The sequence below is a fragment of the Gymnoscopelus braueri genome, assembly GCF_963280865.1.
Source record: "Gymnoscopelus braueri genome assembly, chromosome: 10".
Taxonomy (NCBI): domain Eukaryota; kingdom Metazoa; phylum Chordata; class Actinopteri; order Myctophiformes; family Myctophidae; genus Gymnoscopelus; species Gymnoscopelus braueri.
In genome coordinates, this window is record NC_137611.1 from 37,244,582 (window position 1) to 37,270,894 (window position 26,313).

Here is a 26,313-nt window from a genome sequence, read left to right on the forward strand (position 1 = left end):
CAAGAGAGTAAGAGGCAAGAGGAGTAAGAGGTGGAGAAACAGAGGAGAGCAGAGCGCAGGGGAAGGGAGGGGAGGGGAGGGAGGAAACGGGAAATGCACAGCCAAGTGTGGGAGAGAGGAGAGAGAGAGAGAGACGGAAAGCCCGCAGCAGCAAATGAGACTGAACGACTAGGCGGGAGAGGTACAGACAGACGGAGGGAGCGAGGGGGCCCCTGTGCAGGAGAAAGAGGTTCCACGGCAGTGAGAGAAGCAGGAGCAGAGAAAAAAGTTACAAGACGATTCAGGAGAACTGGGGTTGCGGGTGCGGGGCTGGGGTCGGGGTCGGGGGGGTGGGGGGGGGTGTCTGGGGTGTTCCGGGAAAAGAAGCAAAGACCCCCGAAAAGAAACAACTTCAGGAGAGAAAAGAGCAACATAGGAGGTGGAGGGGCAGGAAGGAAAGGGGGGGGGGAGTCTTGGGTATGACAAAAAAACAACAGAGAGGAGAGAGATAGAGAGGAAAAGAGGGAGAGAGAGAGAGAGAGTTAGAGAGAGAGCTGAGGAAAAGTTTTCTTGTGGGAACGAAAGACGCAGATGAGGAAAACAGAGCGAGTGAATGAGTGTGCAGTGAGTCCGCGGTGACGGCAGGAAGCCAGTTGTTTCTGAGGCGTTTCTCCACGCGAGCCTCTGGACTCTCCCTGGACATGTACACAGACGCCGCGCGGACCCCGGGACACCGGCGACATCCGCTGCGTGACGCCCCCTGCCAGTGTGACCCCCACCACCACTGTGACCGGCATGAGCTGTGGCTCCCTCACCACCAGCAATACTATGGCGGCGGCGGCGGGCCGGGATGCTACCCCACATCGGCGCGAGGGGACCACCCATCGCTGGACCTCGGGAGAGACATCTGGGCTCCTTCCATTAAAGACACAGAGGGAGGGAGAGCTCCTGAGAGGAGTGGCCACCATCGCAATCCACAGAGGAGGCCTGTGTTCGCGGGCCAGCCGACGCCGGGCGACAGGAGCCACGGTTACCCCTCCTGGGACGTGAACCCTGCCCAGTGGCGGTGCCCGCCGGAGCCCGGCTTCAGACACTACCCGTCTGTGAGGGAACAGTGCGGCTGTGTGGTGCGTGGCGACGTTCCTGGGGGGGGCACGCCCGTTTGACACCAGGCCACCGCCGCAACAGCCACTCCCACCTCCACAGTTCAAAGGTCACAGCCACAGACGCAGGCGGATTGTCAAGTATGTGTCTCGGTTTGAGGAGGAGGAGGTGGTGGAGGAGGAGGAGGAGGAGGATGAAGGGCAGGGACGCGATGGTGAATGTTGTCGCCTGGAGCAGCTCGCGCGCGCCCCCCGATCGGGTTCATGTGGCCGTGCCCAACGGCCACTACGGGCTGAGGCCGGCGTACTACGATGGCTGGGAGAGTGATAACCATCAGGACTGGAGCAGATGGAAGGTGGATCAGAGGAGTGCTGTAATGGACGCGGGGGCCCTCCCAAAGGATTCTTCTCCACAGAAGTCCCCCAGAAACACTTGAACCAAAGCAGACGGAAAGGGATATATGTTCCTCCCCCTGAGAATGCAAATCATGAACCCCTGAAACAGCCCACTGGTAATGACTGCCACCTCAACTCCCACCAGCACCAGGATACAGACCTGGCGGGACAGAGGGGGAAACAGGATTCTGTCCGGGATCAGATCCGACAAGTGGTCACAGACTTGGAGGATGTGCTCGGGGGGCTGAAGCAGGTTCACGTGGAGATGAAAGAGGTAGGAGGTCTCTATTAGACGTGTGTATATAATTAAAGTTTTGTGTTTACAGCAGGTGTGTTTACACAAAGACCTGGGTTTGTGTTCAGACCTCTCAGTCTTCCATGTAGACATGATTGTGGTGACATTTAAAGTAATTTACAATCCATGACATGACTAAGTGGCTAAAACAGCTACAGTGCATGTTAATGTTATATGAAGTGTGTGTGTGTGTGTGTGTGTGTGTGTGTGTGTGTGTGTGTGTGCGCGTGCGTGTGTGTGTGTGTGTGTGTGTGTGTGTGTGTGTGTGTGTGTGTGTGTGTGTGTGTGTGTGTGTGTGTGTGTGTGTGTGTGTGTGTGTGTGTGTGTGTGTGTGTGTGTGTGTGTGTGTGTGTGTGTGTGTGTGCGCGCGCGTGTGTGCACACACACACGTGCGTGTGTGCGTGTGTGTGTGTGTGTGTGTGTGTGTGTGTGTGTGTGTGTGTGTGTGTGTGTGTGTGTGTTTGTGTGTGTTGTATTGTATTGTTTTTGACCCCTCTTCTAGGAACATTGATTAAAAGTGATTTGCACTGACCTTTTGCAGGAGGCAAGGAAATTCGGTTGCCTTCCTCACAGCACACTAAAAAGCTTGGCTCGAGACTGTAGATAAATTATGCTTTGCTTTTACAGTATCCATTTTAGAAGGCCTCTATGGACATCTACTTAAAGTGACCTTGATTTATTCAACTACGAATGCTGACTGATTCTATAGGAGAGTTTATTCTTGTTCGGTCATGTAGCCAGGAAAGAAACATTGAGAATAACATGCTATGGAATATTGATTTGTGATGTATCGACCTTCTTGTCCATCAGGTCGTGGAACAGATTGATCGTCTGACAGTGAACATGGACTTGAGTGAGGAGGTAGCCAGCCGTCACCCAGGGGGGCTCTGGTACGGTCCACAGCACCTCTCACCCGGGACACCTCAACATGGCCCTTGTAACCAATCACAATCCTGCTTCAATGCAGGTGTCCCAGCAGCACAGACACGTGGACGACCACATCATCCTAAGAACTAACTCTCCCTCTCCCATCCACATGGCGTCTGTGGTCAAGGACCAATCGTATAGCGCAGCCGGGCCACGGCAAAGACCCCAAACATGACCGGACCGCGGGTGAACAACGGCCCACCCTCCTCACCTGTATCCCCCCAGAGAATCCAACCACGTGGGCCCCGTCCATCCAGGACCCCATCCTCCCCCCTCTCCCCCTCAGAGCCTGGATCCTATGGTCGTTATTGGGAAAAGCACCGCCGGCTCCAAGACTCAGAAGCCTCCACCTTACCCCCAAAACGGGAGATGCGGGAAGGCGGGCCCCTGTCAGCCCCCTATACCCCTGAAGATGAACCCGCCACACCCCAGGAGAGGCCGACAGAGTACCAGCATGGTGTGACGGAGGGAGGAGGAGGAAGGCTGCCCCAATGCAATGGGGGCCTGAAACATGAGACCCTGCAACAGTGAGTGGAGGTCAGGGACCAAGAAGCAGGGGGGCAAACTCATGGTAAGTTTCCAGTTGACTTACATGCTTTACTACCGGGGTCATGCCTATGTTTCCTCAGCCCTATGTTCCCTCAGTTTAGGATTAGGCTTGGGGTTAGGGTTAGTGTTGGGGATAGTGTTAGTTTTGAGGGAACATAGGGCTGAGGGAACATACTGTAGGTACCGCTCCCTTACTACCTGGCCTACACTGTTCATTTATCACTTCCAACCTGGTGTGTCCCTATTTTGGGCATGTCATTATATCATATATTATTCAAAAATAGAAGATCTACAAGCTCAACTCGTCTCAATGCGTTAAAAAAGGTTTTGAAAACACGGCTTAAGTGGTTACATTTAGTTAAAGTTAAATGACTGATCGTACTGTGAACAATCGAGGCAATGAAATGTACGTTTATTTGGTTAGCATATTTCAACTAGGCAATTCAAAGTGCTTCACACAGAACATTACGCTTATTTAGTTTCTTCTTTTACTATGTTGATGTTTCTGTTCGTCCATAATGCCTGGTTGTGCCTGATGACGTTGGGCATGTTTACTGGCTGCGTAGGGTTATGACTAAGCCAGTAAATGAATCGCAGTGTTCCCCACTGTTACACAAGGGGAGTATTTATGTGTGTGTGTGTGTGTGTGTGTGTGTGTGTGTGTGTGTGTGTGTGTGTGTGTGTGTGTGTGTGTGTGTGTGTGTGTGTGTGTGTGTGTGTGTGTGTGTGTGTGTGTGTGTGTGTGTGTGTGTGTGTGTGTGTGTGTGAGAGCGAGAGAGAGAGAGAGAGAGAGACTGTTTGTGTGTGCCTGTGTGTGGTTGTGTGGGTGGGGGGCGTAGTATGTCTGCTTTTGTTGATGTCACATGATTTCCCAGTCTTCTTACACTGCAAAAAATGTCTGGCTGGTTAAGACATTTTACTTTTTCATTTAGTTTTGAGTTTCTTCCCCCCTGTTATAGTATATAGCGTTTGAGGAAATCTTTCAATGTGGATCACATAATTTAATTTAAAAAACAATCTAGGAAGAAAGATCCAACAAACTGCTCTTGCTCAGCAGCACTTTAAAATCAATGCCATATAAACTGGGGGAAGTTGGATAAATCAGCATGTTGTCTTGTCTTTTCTTGTCTTGTCTTGTTAAAGAAAAGAATGGAAGTCAAGTCATACCTGTATGATCTTGCTCAATTGGATTTTTCACTCATGTACAACTGAAGACTCAATATAAGATAAAAAATGACTTTATTGAGAGAGAAAAGGGGAGAGGACCAAAGAGAGAGAGGGGGGGGGGGGGCGAGTGAGGGGGATTGTGCATGGGAGACAAGACATTTCTTGCAGTGTTCAAAGTCATCATGACTAAGAGAAGTGGGAGTTGGCAGGAGTTCAGTTGATTCTGGCAAAATAATGTCCCCCAGTCCTTTTTTGTGAATTATTAGACACAAAAGAGGCGTCGTTATATTTACAACATGATAACAGCTGTGACTCACAACTGGTATCATTTACTGTGCTGAGTTTTAACAAAGAACTCACCCTGTCTTGTGTTATTGTGATCATTAGGCATAGTAGAGACATTATCAGGATAATGATGTAAACATTAACACTTGATTAAGATTAATCAAGTGTCTCCGGGCGTTTATGTGAATAAGATGAGTCAAACAACGAAAGAAATCACTGTTTCCAAAATGTCCCACCATTACAAAATGGGGAAAAGAGGTGCATAAATGTTCCTCTGTGGACACTTCCCTCTTGTGCAGAGTATGCGCAACTGCAATCTATTTTTCTGACCTGTCTGAGTTGGGCAAGCACAATCTGGTTTTAATCATAAAACCTTTGGCCACATGCCAGAATGGAATGAGGCAAACCCTCGTTATATATTGCAATGGCCGTATAAACGTGGGTACTTATACAGTACGCAGCATTTGACTCACCCGCTACACAGCTCTCCACATTGTGTTGCAGAGAGCGAGAGAGAAAGAGAGAGAGAGAGACTCACAATTAACTGGAATGGGATTGCGACTTTATGCTTTAGGAAAAAAGTCTGCATTGCATACATTGGGTTTGCGTTAGGCTTCCACGTATGTTTTCAGTCACTGTAACATAGTCATAGTCCTTGAAATGAAGAGTTATAATGTTTGGAAGGGCTGTATGGTGCAGTCACAGCATTCGCCTCACCTCCTGCCTGTCTCTGTATTTGAAAGCAGTGATGCTGTTGAGATGCTGTATTACAGCCTTGCGTTACCTGATTGAGTCTCTGTCTGGGTGTTAAATGGAAACAGGGTAACAGGTTTTGTGTGGTACAATTCAACCACACAATTTGTACCCATAGTTAATTCCTATTTGTCTATTCCTCTCTTTCTCCCTCTCTCTCTCTCTCTCTATCTATTCTGTCTCTTTCTTGCTTTTTGTCTCTGTCTTTTCACAAACACCCCCACCCCATTCCATGCACCTTGTCATAGCATCTTGAAACCAGTGCCCATTCAGCCACAACAAGGCACAGTGACTCACAAGGACACATCACAGCATAACTCACTACTGTACAGCAGGGGACACCTTTCTCTCTTTATCTTCTCTCTCTCTCTCTCTCTCGCACGCACGCACGCACGCACGCACGCACGCACGCACGCACGCACGCACGCACGCACGCACGCACGCACGCACGCACGCACGCACGCACGCACGCACGCACGCACGCACGCACGCACGCACGCACGCACGCACACACACACACACACACACACACACACACACACACACACACACACACACTATCTTTCTGCCTCACACTCTCTCTCTCTGTCGCTGTCTCTCAACAACTGCACCGATGGACAATGTATAGAAACAGCCTTGAGGAAGGAGGAGGAGTGAATGACATGCATTTGGGGGACACCTTTCTCTCTTTATCTTCTCTCTCTCTCTCTCTCTCGCACGCACGCAAGCGCACGCACGCACTCACGCACGCACGCACACACACACACACACACACACACACACACACACACACACACACACACACACACACACACACACACACACACACACACACACACACACACACACACACACACACACACACACACACACACACACACACACACACACACTATCTTTCTGCCTCACACTCTCTCTCTCTGTCGCTGTCTCTCAACAACTGCACCGATGGACAATGTATAGAAACAGCCTTGAGGAAGGAGGAGGAGTGAATGACATTTTCGCCAGGGAGCTGCATGGGGTTCACTGGAGGAAGCTGAATCTCTGAATTTAAATAATTTTTTTCCTTTTTTCCCCATTGTTTCAGCAGGAGCTGATGCCATTGAGACAAGCTGTCAAAGAGGTGGAAGCAGAGCTCGGCCTGAAGGTGGGGGTATTTCCTAGGGAAAACTCCAGTCCAGTGTTCCAACTCAAAGCCAAATCCATTATGCAAGCATCTGATGTGCAGAACCTTTGAGGGAGCGTGCAGTGGTGCACAGAAAGTCTCCCTCTCCAATCCTTCCTGGGAGAGTTATGTACGTCTGAACTCCCACTGACCCACTGACCATTCACCAATGTAAAGAAAATATATGATGTATATTTTTCAACAGTATTTATTTTATATTTTGTTCTCATGTCATCAGTGTGATACTGTGCTACTTACCGGTAATACTACAAATTATGTTCTACTTGATTAGTCAATTGATAATGTCAACAGGAAGTGCAGACATGACATTTGATGAGTTTGGGCTATTGATTAATTGAGTATTTGCCTCAGATAGTTCCATATTGTAATGTCCCCTTTTTGGTTTGATTTTCACACCTTGGTGTTTCCTTGGGGAATGTAAACTTTGGAGTGTGAGGAGGAAATAGAAATCCCTCAGCACCACCGGAACTCTTCTTAAATCCTTTCACGTATCCCCAACAAATCAGGGAACTTGGTAAAGTCTAAGTTTAGGTTCACCCTCCATCCCCCACTGCATCCACGTTTGTCACAACACCAAAGAGAATCCAGAGGAAATGGGACTGGGACGTGACCGGAATAATAGATAACTTACTGTAGGAACAACATTGCAATGCGGTGGGAATGTTCTGTCGTTTTTTCTAATACAGGCTATTTTTCACATTAAAGTCTAAGTTATCTGATTACTATCGATGTTGCCAGTTGGATGTTCCTACATTTATACAAAGAATAAAATAAACTAAACGTCCTAATCTGGAGAAATGACTCATGCATGATCTTGTTTTGCACAGCACTAATAAACTCCTGAGCAGGGATCTCAAATGGTTTGTTTTTGGTCTGAATGTGGAGCTCTCTCTCTCTCTCTCTCTCTCTCTCTCTCTCTCTCTCTCTCTCTCCTTCACTCTCTCTCCGTCGTGGGCCAATTTTTTCAGGACCAACTTGGGACAGAGACTGAGTCTCTGTTTGTTTAAATCTTGTCTGAGATTTCACCACTCTGCCCTCACTACTCTACTGCTGTTATCGCTGTACATTTCCCTGTTGTCTCTCAGTCTTCTGTGTCTCTGTCTCTTTGTCTCTCTCTCTCTTTCTGTCTCTCACCCCCCCCTCCCTCTCTCTCTCTTGCTCTGTCTCAATCTCATACATTTAAATTCAAAGGTGATTTATTGGAATGGGAAACATACATTTTCAAAGCCAATGCAAGTATGAGTTTTTTTTAAACCTATACTATTAAAGACTAGAATAAAGAAAATAAATGTGTAAACAGAGTGTTGTAACATTGCAATCAGATATAGAATGTAAAATGAATACAAAGATGTTTTGCTTTAGCTGTTAAAATATATATAGTATACAGATAACTAAACATAACTTAAAAGAAAAATACCAACAACAGTAAAGAAGTTTCTTTTGTTTTTGTTTTTGTATGTACAGCAGGTCTACTGCATATGTACAGAGATTGGCACACTGCAGATAGTGCAGGAATACAGCAATAATTTACAGTCTTTACGGTGGTGTGTATTCCATTGGATTTTCCTGTCATAACAGCTCACAAATCTTGCTGCTGTGTGCAGATATGGAAGTTTTTTGTTATTAGTCATGTTTTCCAAATCTTTCGGGGAGTTTGTAATCTGTGCAGTATGTGTCTCTGATGTTTTGGTACAGTTGGCAGGTAGTTAGAAAGTGCAGCTCGGTTTCCACCTCATTTCGTGTGCAGTGGGGAAACTGCACTGTCTTCTCTCTCTGTTTTTGTGTCTGTTCCCCACTGCAGATTACGACGGTCCCATGCAACAAAGCATCTCCCCCTCTCTGTCTCTCTCTCTCTTGCTATTCTTCTACCTCTCTCTCCCCCTGCAAGTTATTATACTGTAGTACACCCAACCTAAAAAAAAGTCTGTCTCTATCCATTTCCCGTTTTCTTTCTTTAGCTTTCTCTCCCTCCCTCTTCTTCTCTCTGCTTCTCCATCTCCAACTCCCTCTCTCACTTTTCTCCCAAACGTCTTCTTTGCCTCTCCCTTTCTTCCCATTTCTCTCTCATCCTTCACCCTCCTCGTCTTTTGCCTTCTCTCTCTTCCACCCCCACACCCCTCATCTTTTCTCTCTGTGAGTGGACTGTTAGCCATGAGGGGTTCAAGGTCATAAGCTGACAGCTATGTCTTGTCCAGACCACCCATGGAAAGGAAACATTATTTGGGACCACAAATGTTTGGGATTGACAGTGGTGGGATGTACATTTACTCAAGTACTGTACTTAGGTACAGCTTTGAAGTACTTTTACTTTACTTGAGTATTTCTCTTTCTTGATACTTTATACTTCTACAAATTTTTACTTTTTACTCTCTATACTTCAGCAATTTTTGAAACATTTCACACATTTTTAAATATCTACTTTTGGTACTTTAAGTACATTTAGCTGCCAATACTTTTATACTTTTACTAGTAACATTTTTAATACAGGACTTTTACGTGTAACAAAGTGGTGCTACATTGTGGTATTGCTACTTTTCCTTAAATAAAAAAGTATTACTTGCACCACTGGGGATTGATGATTTAGCCATTCATTAGCAGTGTAATTACTGATCTGGAATAAATAAATATGTGCCAATTCAATCATGTTCTGCTGAGGCAAGTGTTCTGTTGCATAAGCAAAGTAGAAAGCGGGGAATATTTCTCATGACTCAGTCTCAAACTATGTTGGAATAACTTACATATTCCAGATGCAACATTGTCTCACTTGCTATTCATAGGAGAGGCCTGTTTTGGCAGCAAGATAAAAGAGATATGTTGAAAAGAACCCCCCAATTCCCGTATTCTCCTCACGTAATTTCTATCTCTTAATCCCAACATCTGTTGTGATAAGGATTTTGCAGACTGCCGAGCAAAAAGGCCATGGAGCAGCTTGAAAAATAGCCGTCCATCATCAAAGTAGTCGCCTGAGACCGCTGCCCTGGCGGGCCGATAATGTCTGAGGCACGTAACGTCTCTGGGGGGGCTTTTAGCACGACTGTGACCTGCTGTCCAAGGCTGTCTGCCTCACCACATACACTGTCTATTCATCCTGTCAGACAGAATGCACACTCGCTGAGATTCTGGCTGCTGTGTCTCTTTTTGTAAACAGAGGAATGACTCTGGTATGTCGGAGTCTCAGACCAAGAACAACACTTAAGTAGCCCAATCTATACTTTGTCGTATGACCATGTTGCAAATGCGTCGCGTTTCTTCACTTGAAAATGTGTTATTTTTGGTGAGCAACATGGTTGTACGTCAATGTACGACAATGTATAGATGTGGCTTTGCCCGAGGCACAGGCAGCTCGCATATATACACTTCGTCGGCCCAAACACAATACAGTACATGACTAGGATGTTCTTTTATGCTTAATAATACCCACAGGTGTGTAAGCCTACATCTTGTTCCAGCAACTTATCCGGTCCTGTCCTGGTCTGGTCTGGACAGGTTAGGGGGGGGGGGGCTGAAACAGCTGGGGTCTTTGTCTGAGTGGGCAGGGCCTGGACCTGAGCAACAGTTGGGTGCTAATAGGTACACCCAGGCCTCATAAAAGACGGGGTCAACCGTGGAAACGTACCAGCAGGGTTGGGTTGGTTGGGTGGGTGATGGATTGCCAAGTGAATTTGAGTGGTTTACAAGCTTATAGCCAACTGTAATCTATTCAAGTTACAAGAAAATCTCCCCGCACAGCAGTGGTGGAAAGTAACTAAGTACATTTCCTTAAGTACTGTACTTAAAGGACGACTTCACCCATTTTCAACCTATCTTCATATAATTGGTCCTCGCTAATACTCATGATAAAATGGTACCATTTTTTTCTACTGGGTCTGTGTCTCAGAGGAGGACTGTGGACAGTCCAGAAATCCGTCTACCAGTGACATCATTGTTAGGCAGATTTTTTTTTTCAAACAAGATTTCACATTTTTCATTTCGATTTTTATTAACGTGAGAACAATGGCTTCTATTATTGCATTGCAACTTTCCAGGAATAGAAAGCCTGTAGTTTCTATTAGCTTGGATTCCCCATGATTCTGAACTGTCCACAGCTCTCCTCTGAGACACAGACAGAGTAGAAAAAAATGGTACCATTTTATCATGAGCATTAGCGAGGACCTATTATATGAAGATAGGTTGAAAATGGGTGAAGTCGTCCTTTAAGTACAATTTTGAGGTATTTGTATTTACTGGAGTATTTCCAATTTTCAATACTCAGAGGCAAATATAGTACTTTTACTCCACTACAATTATTTGAAAACTTTAGTAACTAGTTACTTTTTTATTTTTTATTATTATTACAAAACATACATTAACCACTTCAACCCTATACATTTCGGCCATTTGAAAATAGCCGATCTACAAGCTCGATCGCGACGCCTTGTGAGCTTGTAGATCTGCTATTTTCTAAAGATTTTTATATATTTGAAAACTTGTGAAATGGGACATTCTGCAAAATGAGTACTTTCTACTTTTGTACTTTAAGTATATTTTGATACCAATACTTTTGTACTTTTACTCAAGTAAATTTTGAATTCCGGACTTTTACTTGTAATAGAGTATTTCTACATTGCGGTATTGATACTTTTACTTAAGTAAAAATGTGAGTACTTTTTCCACCACTGCCCAACAGTAATCAGATTACAGCTACATTCATAAATGAGTAGACTATTTGTTGGATTACTCTGAGGTGTTTGACGGACAAACAAGTTTACTTTCAACCTGGCGTCCATAACAATTTTTGACTACAGGGTTTAAGTACTTAGAATACGACGAGTACATATTATTTTACATACTGTAGGTCTATAGCTTGCTTGACAGATTCTTCAGTCACGGTGATGCTCTCGAAGGCGGAATAAAGGAGCGTTTGACCTCATCTAATGCTTTTGTTTAGTCAATCAATCTACAAACAACTGAACATCAATGTATGGATGACATTATTATTCATTACAATTTGACACACTTTGTTGACTTGAGCTGACTTGCATTATGTGGGCTGAACGTAGAAGTATTATTCACAGCTTTTGATCTGTTGCAATTCATTTTTCAAGGCAAGAAATCAAAAGGGGGGGGCCATCAAACAAAACAAAACAAAAACATTATAAAAATTGTTATGTGGCTTGGCGTTTGATGCAATGAAATGAGATTCTGTGTAATTTGTTTGACAGATGAAAGTAAAAAAAAAGTGAATATTTTGTTTGAAGTTGGAGATGAACGGCAAAAAAATAGAATGCATTGTGAATCAACATTCACACAGCAGTGTGCATTTATCCTTGTCACTTCTTATACCACCCAAGTCACAATACCTCCCAGCTTGAAAGGGAAGCAGATTCCTCATTAGTCCCTTTGCATGATGTAGTCTGCAAGTCTCCAACTTGAGACTGTGTTTGCATTGCATGTTGGTGGAGATGTCTACCAGTTAAGTGAACCATGTGAGCAAATGGGGCCTCTACAGTTGCCTGTATAGTGTCAGGCCTGCCTATACGTAATGATCTCGCTGTGTATATATGGCTGAAGTAAGCACTATTTTTTGACTCAATGGGATGATAGAACTGCTGAGGAATTTCTCTGCTCTGTGCCTAAACCAACCTGTCAAGACGGTCCCCTGGCTGGGGCACGTTCCTCCTATGCATCCCACCATCTCACGTGTTCTGCAGCTTTTTTTTTCTTCCAAATATGACCAGCAAATACTAGGCGCCTAATCCAAACACTGCCCACCTACTGTATATGCAGATGCATCCGGAAAAACGTTGCCACAGTATTTTCAGTGTTATTAGGGTGAGGTTGGCCACAGGAAGCTTGGCAGAACACTGAGCCGTCATTAACAACAGCTTAACCTCCCTGTCTGAATTCCTCACCATAATCATACCTGCTTGTAGTAGTGTATGTGGACAGAGGCGTGACTCTTTGAGGGAGAGAGGTTTTAGATGAGGCATGGCCAAAAGAATGGTACCGGAGTTTGTGTTGAGGCTATACCAGTCCAGATGTCTGCAATGCATGCCCACACAGCTGAGCAAACAGTCAACGTCTTCTCTACAACATGACATGTTTGAAATGACATGCCAGTCTGAAAAGGAACAGTCCGGTTAGAAGGGCTTTCAGACTTCTGTAATTGGCTTGTCAGAGCAGATTAAAGGTAAATGTTTGATTTTCTCCCTCGTTTAATGAATTGGCCCAGGTTGAGTGAAGTGGTTCTTGACTACACCCTTATCCATAGGGGGTCCTACACATAGGGGGGGGGGGGGGTCCTACAGCACAGCAGCTCTTTGCTGAGATGGTCCCCCGTCTGCAAATATTGGGGCTGACATTCCTAGACTGACTGGAATGGAGTTGACTAAAGGTGTGTGTGTGTGTGTGTGTGTGTGTGTGTGTGTGTGTGTGTGTGTGTGTGTGTGTGTGTGTGTGTGTGTGTGTGTGTGTGTGTGTGTGTGTGTGTGTGTGTGTGTGTGTGTGTGTGTGTGCGTGCGTGCGCGTGTGTGTGTGTGTGTGTGTGTGTGTGTGTGTGTGCTCGTGCGCATGTACAGTATGTGCGTGTACTTGCGTGTGTGTTTGTGTGTATATGTGATGTGATATTCCAGACACTTTAAATAACATCGACAATCTATCCTGGCATGGATGTAGGCCTACATTGACAGGGTCCAGGGTAAACCATTTTGATTACTCCTAATCTTCCTAGTTCACTTTCTCTGGGGGGCCTCTTGTATGCCCAACATCTACGTATAATGTCCTAACAGTGCATTCATTGTCTCCAGCTTGGCTCTGTTTTTCAATTTTCTTATTTTCCAACGTGTAATTCTGTCTCGTACTTTTTTTGGGGTGCATACACCGTACATTTTTCTAGTCACTCTTTCACCCCAAAACACACTTGAAACTATCTAGTCACTAGACAAGACTCTAGTGCTCGATGCAAACGCCAATCTCTTCCACCTGAAAATGGTGGAAGACAATCCCCAGTGGTTACTAATGAACCAGTGATGCAATGGAATCTGGGACAGGAAGTTAGTCTTTTACTAGCCACACTGCATTTATCTCCACTATACACTTTACAAGCGCAGAGGCAGAAAAGTGCCCCATTCATTCCTGCACTGGCTGTTTTAGTAGATATGACATGACAGCATAAGATCTGTCAGGCTGTGTCTTCACAGAGGCCTGTCAGCAAACATGACACTAGCTGTCTGCGTCAAAGGCCTGTTTGCCTCCAAGGCCAGGAGCTGACATGAGGCACAGTGCACAATCTATACATCGTTGCTGTCGGACAGAAACCTCTTATCTCCATATTCTAACTTTTTTTCGTAAATGAATGCCCTACTTGATCATTCTACAGCATCACACAAAAGTAACAAAAATAGCAGATCTACAAGCTTGACGTGTTTTGAGCTTGTATATCTGCTATTTTTGGTATTTTAATTTTGAATCCTGAAAAGTAACAGTTTTGGACGTATGAGGTTTCCACCGGACAGAGAGGACATGCACTTAGAGCAATGCCCCCATTCAAAAGGTTTGGGAGAGAGAAATGCCCGTTCAGAGTTTGAAATGGCTTTTCTGTTCCAGCCTGAAGTTAGGGACCTGAAAGCAATTGAGAGGATCTGTGCTGGTCCTTTCTAAAAAAAACAAATGCAGAGACCATTAGTGATTGTGTTCTGTTTAATTTTCTTTTATTTCGTCAAGGCTTTAGCATTATTAACAATTTTACATGACTGTTTTAGATCAATATTTTGCATTCATTCCAGGATTAAAATACACACACGCACACGCACACGCACACGCACACGCACACACACACACACACACACACACACACACACACACTACAAGAATTTAGAGAACATAACAAAGCACAGATTCAGTCGCAGATTCAGTGAAAGACATTGATGTTCATAAATTAGTCATTTGATGATTAATTTGCCAGCAGATGCAGGCAGCATCGAGGTAAAACGTTAAAATTCCACAATGGACTAAAATGACCAAATTGCCCCAAATGAATGACGTGCCTATAACATCAACATCAAAACAATCTGAAAAGCAAAACATTCAAACAAAGAAAAACATTGATCACAAAAACAGTACTTCATTCAGTTGCCAAGGACATAGTTCAAAACCATCCCTCTGCAATGGATCATGGCATATCAGTAGAAGTAAATTGAATCACTATCTGACGTGTGCCTCTAGGTAGAATTATATGATTTAATTTATGAACAGAATTTACATATATATTCAGAGCAATGCATGTGACCCAATAACCTTTTCAATGTGGCACAAAATTACAAAGTTGTAACATACGTTAAGTGACTCCAATATCTGTAAGACTCTCGCTGTATACACTTGAAGAGCTGCTTTGTGAAAAGTACCTCAGAGAATTACAGGAAATTCAATTGAAGGATTCAGCCCCTGTAAGCAGAAAGAGAGTGATGAACAAAGAGCAGCCTGTACTAAATATGCAGTGCTCATGCATAATGACATACTAAATATGTCTATGTCTATTCTTTAAAGGTTGCTCTGAATATCAATATTAATATCTACTACTACTACTACTACCACTACAACTACTAACAACTACAACAACAACAACGACAACAACACTTCATTTGTAAAGCATTTAAGATACTCAAAGACAACACCAGAAATTCTTGTACCTTGTTACTCTGCAGTTGCGCGTCTGCACATAGCTTCCTGTGTACATGATGTCACACCTTACTACATTGTTGGAGAAGTCTGACTCTTGGACGTGGGAATTGGGATTGACAGTAACCTAAAATAGACATCAGAATTACCTGATCAGCAATGCAGACAGTTCAATAAAACAGTGTTCCATGTTAAAATAAATAACTATTTCAATAAAAGAATATGACAAATACCTTTAAGATGTAATTTCCTGCAGGTACATCAGTGATATCGATCCACTGACAGTCAATGTTAGCAGCATAGGTGTCATGGCATCCTGGGCTTAACCCCTGTATAATAATGAAACACAAAACACATGGTATGTTTTATTACGGAAGCGGATTGAATTAGCATGTATTTAAAGGCATTTTTCAAACACTTCCTGTCTGGCTTTCAACGTCTTTCGCCTTAGCACTTCTCAGCCATGAATGAACACTCCAGAGACACATGATTATCTGTTACAACCGTCGTCTGGGAGCTGTTACTTTCACCCTTGCTCTCGCTCCACTGCTATGTTGTCATGCTGGTAAGCTGCAAAATGTTAGTTTATTTTCTACAGCGTTGCACAACAACTTGCGTTGTCACCTAAAATGCCCTTGCTGGGTCAGCTTAAAGATGTTTACCTGTTATTATCATAGTAATTTACCTGTGTATGTGCTGTGCAGGCATAGCGTCGCCTGAAACCAGGATCACAGCCCGTGTCCTCAAGGCAGAAGCTGGCTTTGTGCCCTTCTGCTACCTTACGGCCCGTAGTAACATCCAGGAGGTCATAGTTACTGAAGGCGTCCATGCTGTGGTAATGCCTGAGTGTGGATGATTGCAGGGTGGGGGGTTGGTGAGAGGATGAGGATTTCTGGCATCATGGTTTGTTGTTGGCAAACATCCAAATACAAGTGATAGAATAGAATCAATTCTTTCTTGAGGCATGGTTTTAGGGGGGCAAGAATGTCCTTGTATCCTTGCCAGGATCTTAGCAAGGAATTACTTTTCAGCGCTGTGCCTTGTTATGGCATCATTACCAGAGATGAGAGGTTTGTTAAATCATAACAATCTTTTTTTCTTCTTCTTTTTTTTATTGTTTCATGATGAGATACATTCAGAAATCGAGTTCTTTGTCATATAGGATGCATACTCACTGGTGACAGCTGTGCCATTCCCACTGATGTCTCGGCTTGAGGGGGAGGAAGTCTGTCGTGCCTTGGTTCTTTACTTTCTGTGGGAACCGCAGGAGGACTCTGTAGTCGATGTCTCGTACAGTGGATCTGTATGCGGACCTTGGAGGGGATCACAGGGGGAAATGGGCAGAAGATGTGTTGGAAAGTTGCTGTTGGCTTAACTCCTCGGCCTGGGTTTCTCTAAAGCAACATGTTGAGCACAGAGATTTTGTTCCATTGTGCTAAAACACTTTTGGGAAAACCCTAATCCAGTCCGTTTATGTTTTGGCGGAACATCATGCTGGATTGTCATGGTTCCATAATATGATCAAACAGTCACTAGATCAGACTTTATCCTAACACAATCAAAAGTCCTCCTAACCCAATCAAAATATATAAATGTCTACATGTCTCTACAGAGTAGAGTCTAGTTCAGCATCAAGCTGAACACTATAGGGAGAGTGTTAGCCTGAAAATCAGTTATTTTCGGCACCGTTGTACAATGTTATAAATGAATAAATGAATAAAGCTTCAGGCATCTCAGAGATTTTTTTCCTGAGAAGCCTGAATGCTGAATTAGCTAAAGAGTTAAACACATTCTACTCCAGGTTTCATATCTTTTAATGCTGAGCTTTCTAATTTTAGAAATGTGGCTTGCAGGCTGTAAATTGATGAGGTGATTGTGTGTAAACCACTTAAAGCCTTGTTTCAAACTTTATCATATGATTATGTCACGTGGCGAAAATAGCCGATCTGCAAGCTCACAATGTGTCGCATTGTGATGCGTTGTGAGCTTGTAGATCTGCTGTTTTAGCTATTTTTAAGAATTTTGTAAAAGTTATACCAATAATGACATGCTCAGAATAGGGGTGCCAGGGTTAAAATTATTAAAGAGAGGAAAGGCCCTGGTCCTGATGTGATGATATAGGGGAATATTATGTGTTTTTTCTAGCACATGGAAGGAATATATTGTGGAACCAGTGACAAATTATCGCCATGTTGCCCTTATGTCAAATCAATATTTCGTAATTAAAAAAATTATGGACATGACAATGATGAAAATGTTTGATCCTTTTATAGAGTCTGTAATTTCTTTTTCTATGACCTGCAGCTTTGGTAGACTTAAAAATAGGAACGAAATGGAAATGATTGTCAAGCTGTGCTGTAAGATCACTTGTGCTACCCTTAACAACCATCAGAAGCACCTATGACGTGAGGGTCATCTCTCAACATCCTTTACATGTTGATCAGTTCCAGGTGCTTCCATCTGGGCGGAAGTTCCGCAAGGGCCGACAATTTCCACAAAGAAAATATGCACACACCTGGCAGATGACCCCCAATGCACAGGACCCCCACTGCTATTGGCCGACCGTCGACTGAGTGACTCATATTACCTGGCAAGACAGTTCTCCTCCGCAGCACAGCGTAGTGCATACATCTGCATCCGCTGGATGTAAGCACCTGCTTGGATTGCGTAGGGGTCAGGGACAAGATCTGGCAATCCTGGAGGAAAAGAAGAAAAGAGACCATCTTTGATGTCTACTGTTGGTCAAAAGTCAGAGTTGTTATGGTCAGACACACTCCAAATAATGCACCAAATTAGAACAAATGATCCTGTGTGAAAATAAAGGAGCGGCTGTAACTAGACTAGTGTTTGTGTCTGTTGGCAAAATTCTAAATCTTTTACATTCTTGAACTGTCATCCTGGCATCAATGGCCCAAAATAAGCCCTATTTTTTCCTCTCAGTGTTCCCAATAATGCTTGGCTTTAGAATATTTTTGAAAGCTTGTTGAGTTACAACGTCAGGTTTGCAGACATGGATTAAACTTAATGCTGGCCTGTCTGTTTTTTGTAACAGAGTACTAGACTCCGAGGCTGCTTTTTCAGTTGAGAGAACAATCATGTTCGTCTGACACCACACAGCATCTATTGCCATCTCCGCTTTAACTGTTCCAACACATTCCAAGTGGATAAAGGTAAAGTTCTCACCGTTCTGGAAATATCTCGTTCCATATCCAGTGCCAGGTGGACGGCGGGTGCGAGGAGCTGCTGGTCTCCCTCGGGATGAGGGATACATGTTGTAGAGAACAGAATTCCTGTGGTTTTTCAATGGGTTCCGGGGGTCGTCATTAGCCATGTCCTCGCCGTTAACAACGGCTGCTTCGTTTGATGCATCCTCGCCGTGCACAGGAAAGGGAGCCGGAGCAGCAGCATCGTGGTACTCCGGGTTTGGAGGATGGGGTTGCCTGGAGAGCGACAGTGCCTCTGGTAATGGATGGTGCTCCGCGCCTGCAGGTGGGGCTGTCACGATTATGACATTTTACGTGACGATTAATTGTCGCTCAAATAATTGCGATTAACGATTTAATTGTGTTTCTGTCCTTGAACAATAGTGGAACATTATGAATAATATTTTAGGCTTGTAAACAAAAAGGTGCACAGGGCAGATATGACAATAAATGACACATTTAATTACTTTATACTTAAAAAATAAACATTAATAGTGGAAATAGCCGATCTACACGTTTTGAGCTTGTAGATCTGCTATTTCCACTATTTTTTAATTCATCTTTGAAAATATATGTGCATGGAAATGATTATGACGATTATGCTAAAAAGAATAGCGATTATCTCAAATAATTGCTATTAGGCACAATGTAATAATTGTGACAGGCCTACCTGCAGGTTCATTACTTCTGTACTGTTGTGCAGTTCCATCCTGGGTTAAAACGCCTCTCCGTGTGATATCAGTCGAAATCCCCTGCGCCGAGGCGTTGATTCCGCGGGTATATTCTGGGACATGGCGCCGTGCGCCAGGGTAACCACCAGCAGCAACCTGTCGGTATGAAGGGACCTCGGGTGACTGCCTGGCCCCTGGATCGCGACCGTTAGCAGGTACATACTGTCTGCCATGTCCAAGTGGTACAAATCCCGGATCCACGCCCAGATGCCTCGACTCCGGTTGTCCGGTTCTTCTGAGTGCCGTGCCACCGTGCGCTCTGGTGCCATCCCTCCTCGTACCGCTCACGTAAACCCTGGACTGGCTTCTGGAGCGGGTCGGCGCGTGGTATTCCGACCCGGTGCTCATCAAACTGTACACCTGACCGTTGTTCTCCCACTGGATCCGCTGCCGCCAAGGGCCAGAGGCGCGCGGAGACTGCTGCCCGGTGACGATCTGGATCAGTCCCTGATGGAGAAGGTAGAGCATAATCGACCACTTCGCCATGATGGTCGCAAAAGTCTTAAAGTCTCCCTAAATCACAGATTAGATTATCCAGTTTTATCACGTGTTGCACGGATTGGCTGATTGATTGATTGATTGTTTTTTGATTGATTGAAAAAAAAAGTATTCAAGCCCGAAGTCACAGATTATCCAGTTTTATGATCACGTGTTGCGCGGAGAGGATGCTGTGTGGAAGTGGACTGCAGCAGCGGTGAAAAGCAAGCGTGATGATGCGCTCCTCTCGGTTCCAGTGTGTGTGCGCGGCAGGCAGAGCATGTCAGTTGTTCTCAGGAGGGCTGACACTCTGGACAGGAGAGAGGGGTTGGGTTTTCCTGGTCATTTATCACATTGGGGCCGTTTACTTAGAAAGAGAGGACTTAACCCATTCCTCCCCGTGTTAAACTCACGCACACACATACATTTAAGGGGCTAGCCTACTACCGAGCTGAACTTTACGCGTGGGTGTCAACTGAGGCAATCTTAATGTCATTGCTAATCGTGTTATTTCTTGTGAGTAATTTGCGCTTCATTGGTACACACTTAAGCCCAAATAAATGTTATTCGTGGGAAAGTGAATATTAATTTCTCAACAATCTATGGACATTACACTGAACATTCAAACATTCAAATTGCTGGCCTATAGGACTATTTTTTTAAAACCAGCCTACTGTAATACTGATTATATTTAGCCTCAAACAAAATATGACTGATTCACTCAGCAAATTCAGCAAAACGTAGCCTAATTAACTCTACTTTTACTATTAGGTGTGCCTGGCTGCCTGCCACATTGAAAACATTTTTTTAACGGTGAGTAAAACAGTGCTGAGTTTGCTCCTGTTTATACCATTACAGTCAATGTCATTACTTAATCAATATCGAAATATCGAAATAAATACACTTTTGTGTGGCAAAAACTAAACTCACAACAAAAAGAAAAACCAGATGCATGAGCCTATCGCATCAAAAACTGGTAGCGAATATAAACTTCAACCACTAGGCGGCAGCATTAATCTACAGACTGCTATTCACGACTGGGATTTGATAAACTGTCCAAGTAGTTGTGCTGTATGTATCATAGAGGTATAATATATAACGGGGTATGTATCCACATAATATCCCCAAAAAAAGTAATTGTTTTCTCATTATTCAATTCAAAATTAAGAAAATGACTATTCCACCACACAACAGGATGCTGGTTGTCAGATATTGGATTTACTTTTCAACATCAAGTCTGACTTCAAGGCCAAGCATGCATGGCAACAGCTATTTTGTAGAGTTGTGAAACCCTTGCATTTAACCTTTAAAAACTGAGTCTGACTTGAAGCCCACATATGCCATGACATAATAATGTCACAGCCCCCCCCCCCCAAAAAAAAGAAAAGAAAAAGAAAAACTTGTACAAAAAAAAAACTGTGGAACTGTAGCTACCACTAGAGGGTGACTTAAACCTTTCTGTGGTGCAGTGAAAAGAGACCCATGCTGGTTAGGTTACCTATAGCTTATGGCAAAAGCCAGTAACATCTTGTCTTTTTGGACAAACAAATAGATGTTTTATGACAGAGACGTTTCACAACTCTACAAATATATTACTATATCATTGTGCTATGATACACACCTTCAAGTCAGAGTAGATTTTTGAAAGGTTAGGATGTATGGCAAAAATTATGATTTCATCAACTTTGCTGCATGTGCACAAATGTCTACCGCGACTACCGATATGTTTAAAAACACTACCAATACTAGGCCTATAAATATCAATCCCCTGTTGCCAACTTGCCATGGTGAACAACAAGGACTAGCCTATATCATATAATTAAATATTTTTTTCACAGAATCAAATGTTTTATGGTCATGATTCACCAGGAGCCTGGATGGCTTAAACTAATTAATATAAATATTTTTGGAAAACTCTATGGGAAAGATTAATGGGCTTTCGATTTGTGGAACCACAACATGGCCGCCACTGCTATGCCCATCAACTTAAACATTTGCTTTCGATAAAGTCAGACGGCTATAATGTGAGACAATTATGAGCTGTCCAACATGTGGCAGGTTGTTGGCAGTTTTTAATGTGGGTCATATAATTATACATGATCCTTCATGTGCTCGTGAGTGACTCGTGTTGTTCGTCATGCGTTAGGCCGGGTGTGCGTTTCCTCAGTCGGCCAAATAGGGCGATCCCATCGTGCGTCTGGTGGCTATTCATAGAATTAAACCCGAGAGACCCAATCCAAAATCTGGTCCAGACCAGCCACCAGCGTTGCCATGTCGGCTTATTTTATAAGCGACTTTGGGCTTCTTTTTCTGTAAAGTTGCTTTTAAAAATTGGTAGTTGCCGGTTGGGTTGAATTGTTTCTAAAGTGTAGTTGCTTATTTGGGCTTGTTTCCTTATTTCCCCCATTATTATTTAAACCAGTGGTTCTCAAACATTTTCTTTTCATTTCATTTCAAGAACCCCAAATATAACCTGTGTTTGTGCCTATAACCCCCATCTGAAATTAATTTGTGCCAGGGAGGGGTACCAGATTTGTGTTGTTAACTTAGAATGTCTCAAAAATCTTCCAAATCTTCCACATTTTATTCCTTTAAAAAAAATAGCAGATCTACAAGCTCACAACGCGTCGCATTGCCACACGCTATGAGCTTGTAGATCCGCTATTTTCAAATAGCCAATGCATTGTATAGGGTTAAAGTGCTCATGTGGCCTATTGCTTGTTTCTCTCACAAAACCTGGCAACACCGGTCCAGACCCCAGGCACACCCACCGCCCCACCGAGGCTTATAAGAGGAGAGAATCCTCGCCGCAGGTTTGGCACAACTTGACTTCTCAACTAAGCAGGACATACAAAAGTTAGCCAGTAAGTATTTACGCTAAACTGAGTCATTTAGTTACTTGTGTGTCTGAAGTGAAAAAAATAAGTAAACAAATCACAACAAAATGTTGCCACAAAAGTTGAAACTAATCTTGTTGTAAATTAAGAGTGTTTGGAAATAAAATCTCATTGTTCTGGTTCATCTGGTTGTTTTCATGGAACGCCTAAAAACCTCCCCATGTGGTACGAGCAGTGAGACTAATTCTTTTACGCTTCTGAATATATCTGATTCCATAAATCTAGGTTTCCAAGGCTGCTCAGAATTGCTTCTTGTGAGATTTAACGAAGATGATGGTGTAAAAGGGTGTTTTTCTTCAAGAAACCCCAAGGAATATACCCGTTATCTCTCTCCCCGGGGCCTCACACTTCCATTCTGAGGAGTATACAACTATAATGATAGATCCAGATGGTATACTACAGATCATGGGGAGACAATGCAGGTGAGATAAGATACTGTACTGAAACAGTGTGAAGAAGGTCATAACCAGTGCGCATTGGTTCACCATCACCCGCACTTAAAGTTTCACACCTCCTTCACCATTGTTGTGCGTAAATCTTCCCCAATTTGTCGGGTGCTTCTTGCTTGGAATCTAATCGCGTCGTGGCTCAGAACTGGTTTTGAATGCGTGTTGAAGTGAGTGTTGACATTTCTAACTCCAATTACTGTTTCCGTTTTTTTAATCCAATATTTTAGTCAACACAGAGGGGGAAAAAATGTCTACAATTGATGAATTGATGTTTTGGACCGTATTATTTCACCATCACCAAAATCAAGGTGCCTATCACAAGTCACAGAAAGGAATTGAGACTACATCATATTTAAAACTGCTATATGATAGAGATATCAATGCTCTTAATCTGACAATGATGCACATAAATGATATAATCATAATATAACATTATTTAAAACAAATAGGCCACTGTAATATATAGTAATGTAATAGTAAGTCTCGATTGACATTGAATGACAGCGTCATTAATCAAAGGCAATTGACCACAAGTGTCACAAGCATCATATTCCAAACTATTGCTTTGACAGCATATTTCTTTCCTCTCTGGTTCAGTGTGTGAATGTCACAATGAATTAGCACTATAGTATTATGAAGTCCGTCCGGGGTGTCATTTATTTAGCTGTGTGGGGTTTCTACCAATGACATTGTGTGAAGAATGCTCATGTCCAATAGCAAGCGTCATTAGCAACTTTATCAATTGTCTTTCTCTCAACAAGCCCAAAGTGTTAATGTATTGCAAAAAAACTATTTGTTTTACTGGTATCCATCAGACGCAGCACGTGGCCATAAATATTCAAGTCACATGCTGGCATAATGGCAGCTGTTCACATGCCTGAGAGGTACTTATAACTTGCACAGGGGGTACATGGCATGTGACAGCTGCTCATCTGCCCTGTCCTGGCCTCTGCGCCCAAATATGGAAAGACTGGCTGTATTCTGGGTTGCTATGACACCGGGTGACGTTGGAGCGCATGTATGCCACCCTAAAGGTCCCCCACACCCCCCTTTTGGTCCCTATGACCTGGACTCAGCCCACGGGGTGTTGAGTGGGTGTGCAGAGATCAGTAAGGGCCTGTCTATCTTATGACTAAATATATTCCCCTGACACCCCTAGCACTTGGCATATACACTATAAACACACACCCTCGATGGCAGGCCATCTGACGGAATGCGAAGACTCCCGGAAAAGTATCACAAGACCATGGCCCTACCTTCTCACGCCAACTATCACTGTCGCCAGGAGGTCTTTTCTTAGAATAATACACGGTATAGGGACATCTGAGGTTAGAATGCATTTACTGGTCTAAGTGGTCATTGCATTCTACACAGGGATCACTTAAAAAATATATTGATCTGAGAGATAGATGAAATATGAAAAATAAATGAAACTATAATGCTTGTGGAAAAAGTTTTGTCTTTGACCCCATGGCAAGAGGACAAATCATAATATTTCCAGTCATCATTGCTTGCCAGACAGTTTTATGGTTTGTACGAACATTATACATAATGAGATGAGAGACAACAGTTTTCAAGGTTAACTGTCAAAGAATGAATCTCTGGTAGGACTGACCAATATAGTATCAATATAATATCGATATCGTCATATGAGACTCAATATCATCTGGTTTTTGTGTTGATAAGTGTTGTCTTTTCCTGGTTTTAAAGGCTGCATTTCAGTAAAGTAATGTAATTTACTGAACTCAGCTGAACCCACTTAGTTACTATATACTTACGCATTACTTTTGTGAAGGCACCAATAGTCATCCCCACAATATTGTCACAATATTGTAATAATTGGTTTTGGTTTTGAAGTTCAGCACCTGCCTTTAAATGGAAAATGGATGTGCGCCTCTTTTGATCCTCATTGGATATTTGGCACTACTTAGTGTTTTCTTTCTTTTTTACATTGACATATGAATAAAAGTGAAATGTGGTTCTGCATGCCTCTCCTCGTGCCTCAGCATCACGCAGTGTTGTCTATTTGGCTTTTAAAAGGGCATTGGGCCCTTGGAGACTCATTAACCTATAAAGACGGCATGTCTTGGCAGGCTATCTCATTTCATTCCTGGATTGATCAAATGCCAGACATCAATTACATAAAAGGGGAATCATTTTGCACAGTGGTTTTGTTTTCCCTTCATTGGCACAGCTAGACCACAAATTTAGATTAGAGAAGACTGAGTTGAAGGTGTTGAAACGATTTGTCACTGTATTTGAAAATAGTTCCAACTGCTGTTGCTTTTCTTGATTCTCTTATGTAACTGGTATAATGTATGCAAGACTGTTCTGGTTAAAGGGGGACGTTTTACACTTTAACCCTGGCATCACTAACTTTCATTATAGGCAAAACAAATCTTTTAACAATAATTATGAAAATGTTTGAAAATAGGGCTTAAAGCTACACCCTGTAACTTTAGTGAATACAAATTTATTTTTAAACCAATATGTATGGTAGAATATGTTAATACAATATAACTACCACAACTGCGGTATAGTTGTATTAGTCTCAGTGCTCTTCTAAAGGGCACGAGGACACCATTCAAAGTAATAGGGCGAACGAAAAGAACATGGCGGCCGCATCCATTGAGTTCAATGGAGAAGTGGCACCCTGTTCTATTCGGTTCCGGTAGGGTTTATTTTTATATATATATATATATATATATATATATATATATATATATATATATATATATATATATATATATATATATATATATATATATATATATATATATATATATATATATATATATATATATTTGCCAACTGCCATAACGAAATCACAGCTAAACTTATTTCAGGAAACAGTTAGAACAAGCTTCTTACAAGGAATTGTTCTGTCCAATCTAAAATTCCATACATGAGGCATATTCTTTAAATGTCCACTGTTCTTTGACTTTGTGTTCTCTTTACTACCCCAACATGACACAGTGTTGTAATGATTAAACTCTTGAAACAGTCTTATTGGAAGCAATTCAAATACAGTAGTAGATTCTTATCTATCAAAGGGAAACCCATTATAAACGCTTATCAATAAAGAACCTATATTGTCCACCAAATACAAAGAGATAACATTTAGCTATTGAGGTTTGTGCATTCAACAGTTGGCAACATACAGTACAGTACAGTAAGCAGACATGAATTGAACAGATTTTGGCTAGCTTGATTATCAGACTGAAGAGGCAGTTCACTCAGTGAGTGGGCGGGGTCTATGGT

At 43.0% G+C, this 26,313-nt stretch overlaps 2 protein-coding genes across 3 annotated transcripts; one reads left to right on the forward strand and one right to left on the reverse strand.

Moving 5' to 3' along the window:
* Positions 1-1,270: 1,270 nt before the first annotated feature.
* On the forward strand, positions 1,271-7,438 carry LOC308093551 (uncharacterized protein). The gene is made up of 4 exons (XM_080439886.1): positions 1,271-1,752; positions 2,584-2,787; positions 2,894-3,271; positions 6,542-7,438. Exons 1-3 carry the CDS (start codon positions 1,432-1,434, stop codon positions 3,161-3,163), a joined length of 795 nt encoding a protein of 264 aa, XP_080296012.1. The 5' UTR covers positions 1,271-1,431; the 3' UTR covers positions 3,164-3,271; positions 6,542-7,438.
* A 6,940-nt stretch (positions 7,439-14,378) lies between these two features.
* On the reverse strand, positions 14,379-20,036 carry LOC308094054 (protein-lysine 6-oxidase-like). Of its 2 annotated transcripts, none has more exons than XM_080440504.1 (8): positions 19,169-20,036; positions 18,479-18,778; positions 17,883-17,991; positions 16,471-16,608; positions 15,981-16,137; positions 15,529-15,624; positions 15,307-15,422; positions 14,379-15,061 (listed from the first exon to the last, which is right to left on the reverse strand). In XM_080440504.1, the coding sequence occupies exons 1-8, from the start codon at positions 19,713-19,715 to the stop codon at positions 15,055-15,057; spliced, it is 1,470 nt and encodes a 489-aa protein (XP_080296630.1). In that variant the 5' UTR covers positions 19,716-20,036; the 3' UTR covers positions 14,379-15,054. The 2 variants fall into 2 exon arrangements, with proteins under 2 accessions (XP_080296630.1, XP_080296629.1); XM_080440503.1 differs by having other exon boundaries at positions 14,381-15,061; positions 18,479-18,790; positions 19,169-20,035.
* Between the last annotated feature and the right edge of the window lie 6,277 nt (positions 20,037-26,313).

Coding starts and splice junctions, on each gene's coding strand:
- LOC308093551 (XM_080439886.1), top strand. CDS start 1,432: ATGGAAGGTGGATCAGAGGAGTGCTGTAATGGACGCGGGGGCCCTCCC. Junction 1,753..2,583: donor TTCACGTGGAGATGAAAGAG/GTAGGAGGTCTC, acceptor CTTGTCCATCAG/GTCGTGGAACAGATTGATCG. Junction 2,788..2,893: donor GACCACATCATCCTAAGAAC/TAACTCTCCCTC, acceptor CGCGGGTGAACA/ACGGCCCACCCTCCTCACCT.
- LOC308094054 (XM_080440503.1), bottom strand. CDS start 19,715: ATGGCGAAGTGGTCGATTATGCTCTACCTTCTCCATCAGGGACTGATC. Junction 18,791..19,168: donor CAGAAGTAATGAACCTGCAG/GTAGGCCTGTCA, acceptor TAATCGTGACAG/CCCCACCTGCAGGCGCGGAG. Junction 16,609..17,882: donor GAGGAGAACTGTCTTGCCAG/GTAATATGAGTC, acceptor ATCCCCTCCAAG/GTCCGCATACAGATCCACTG.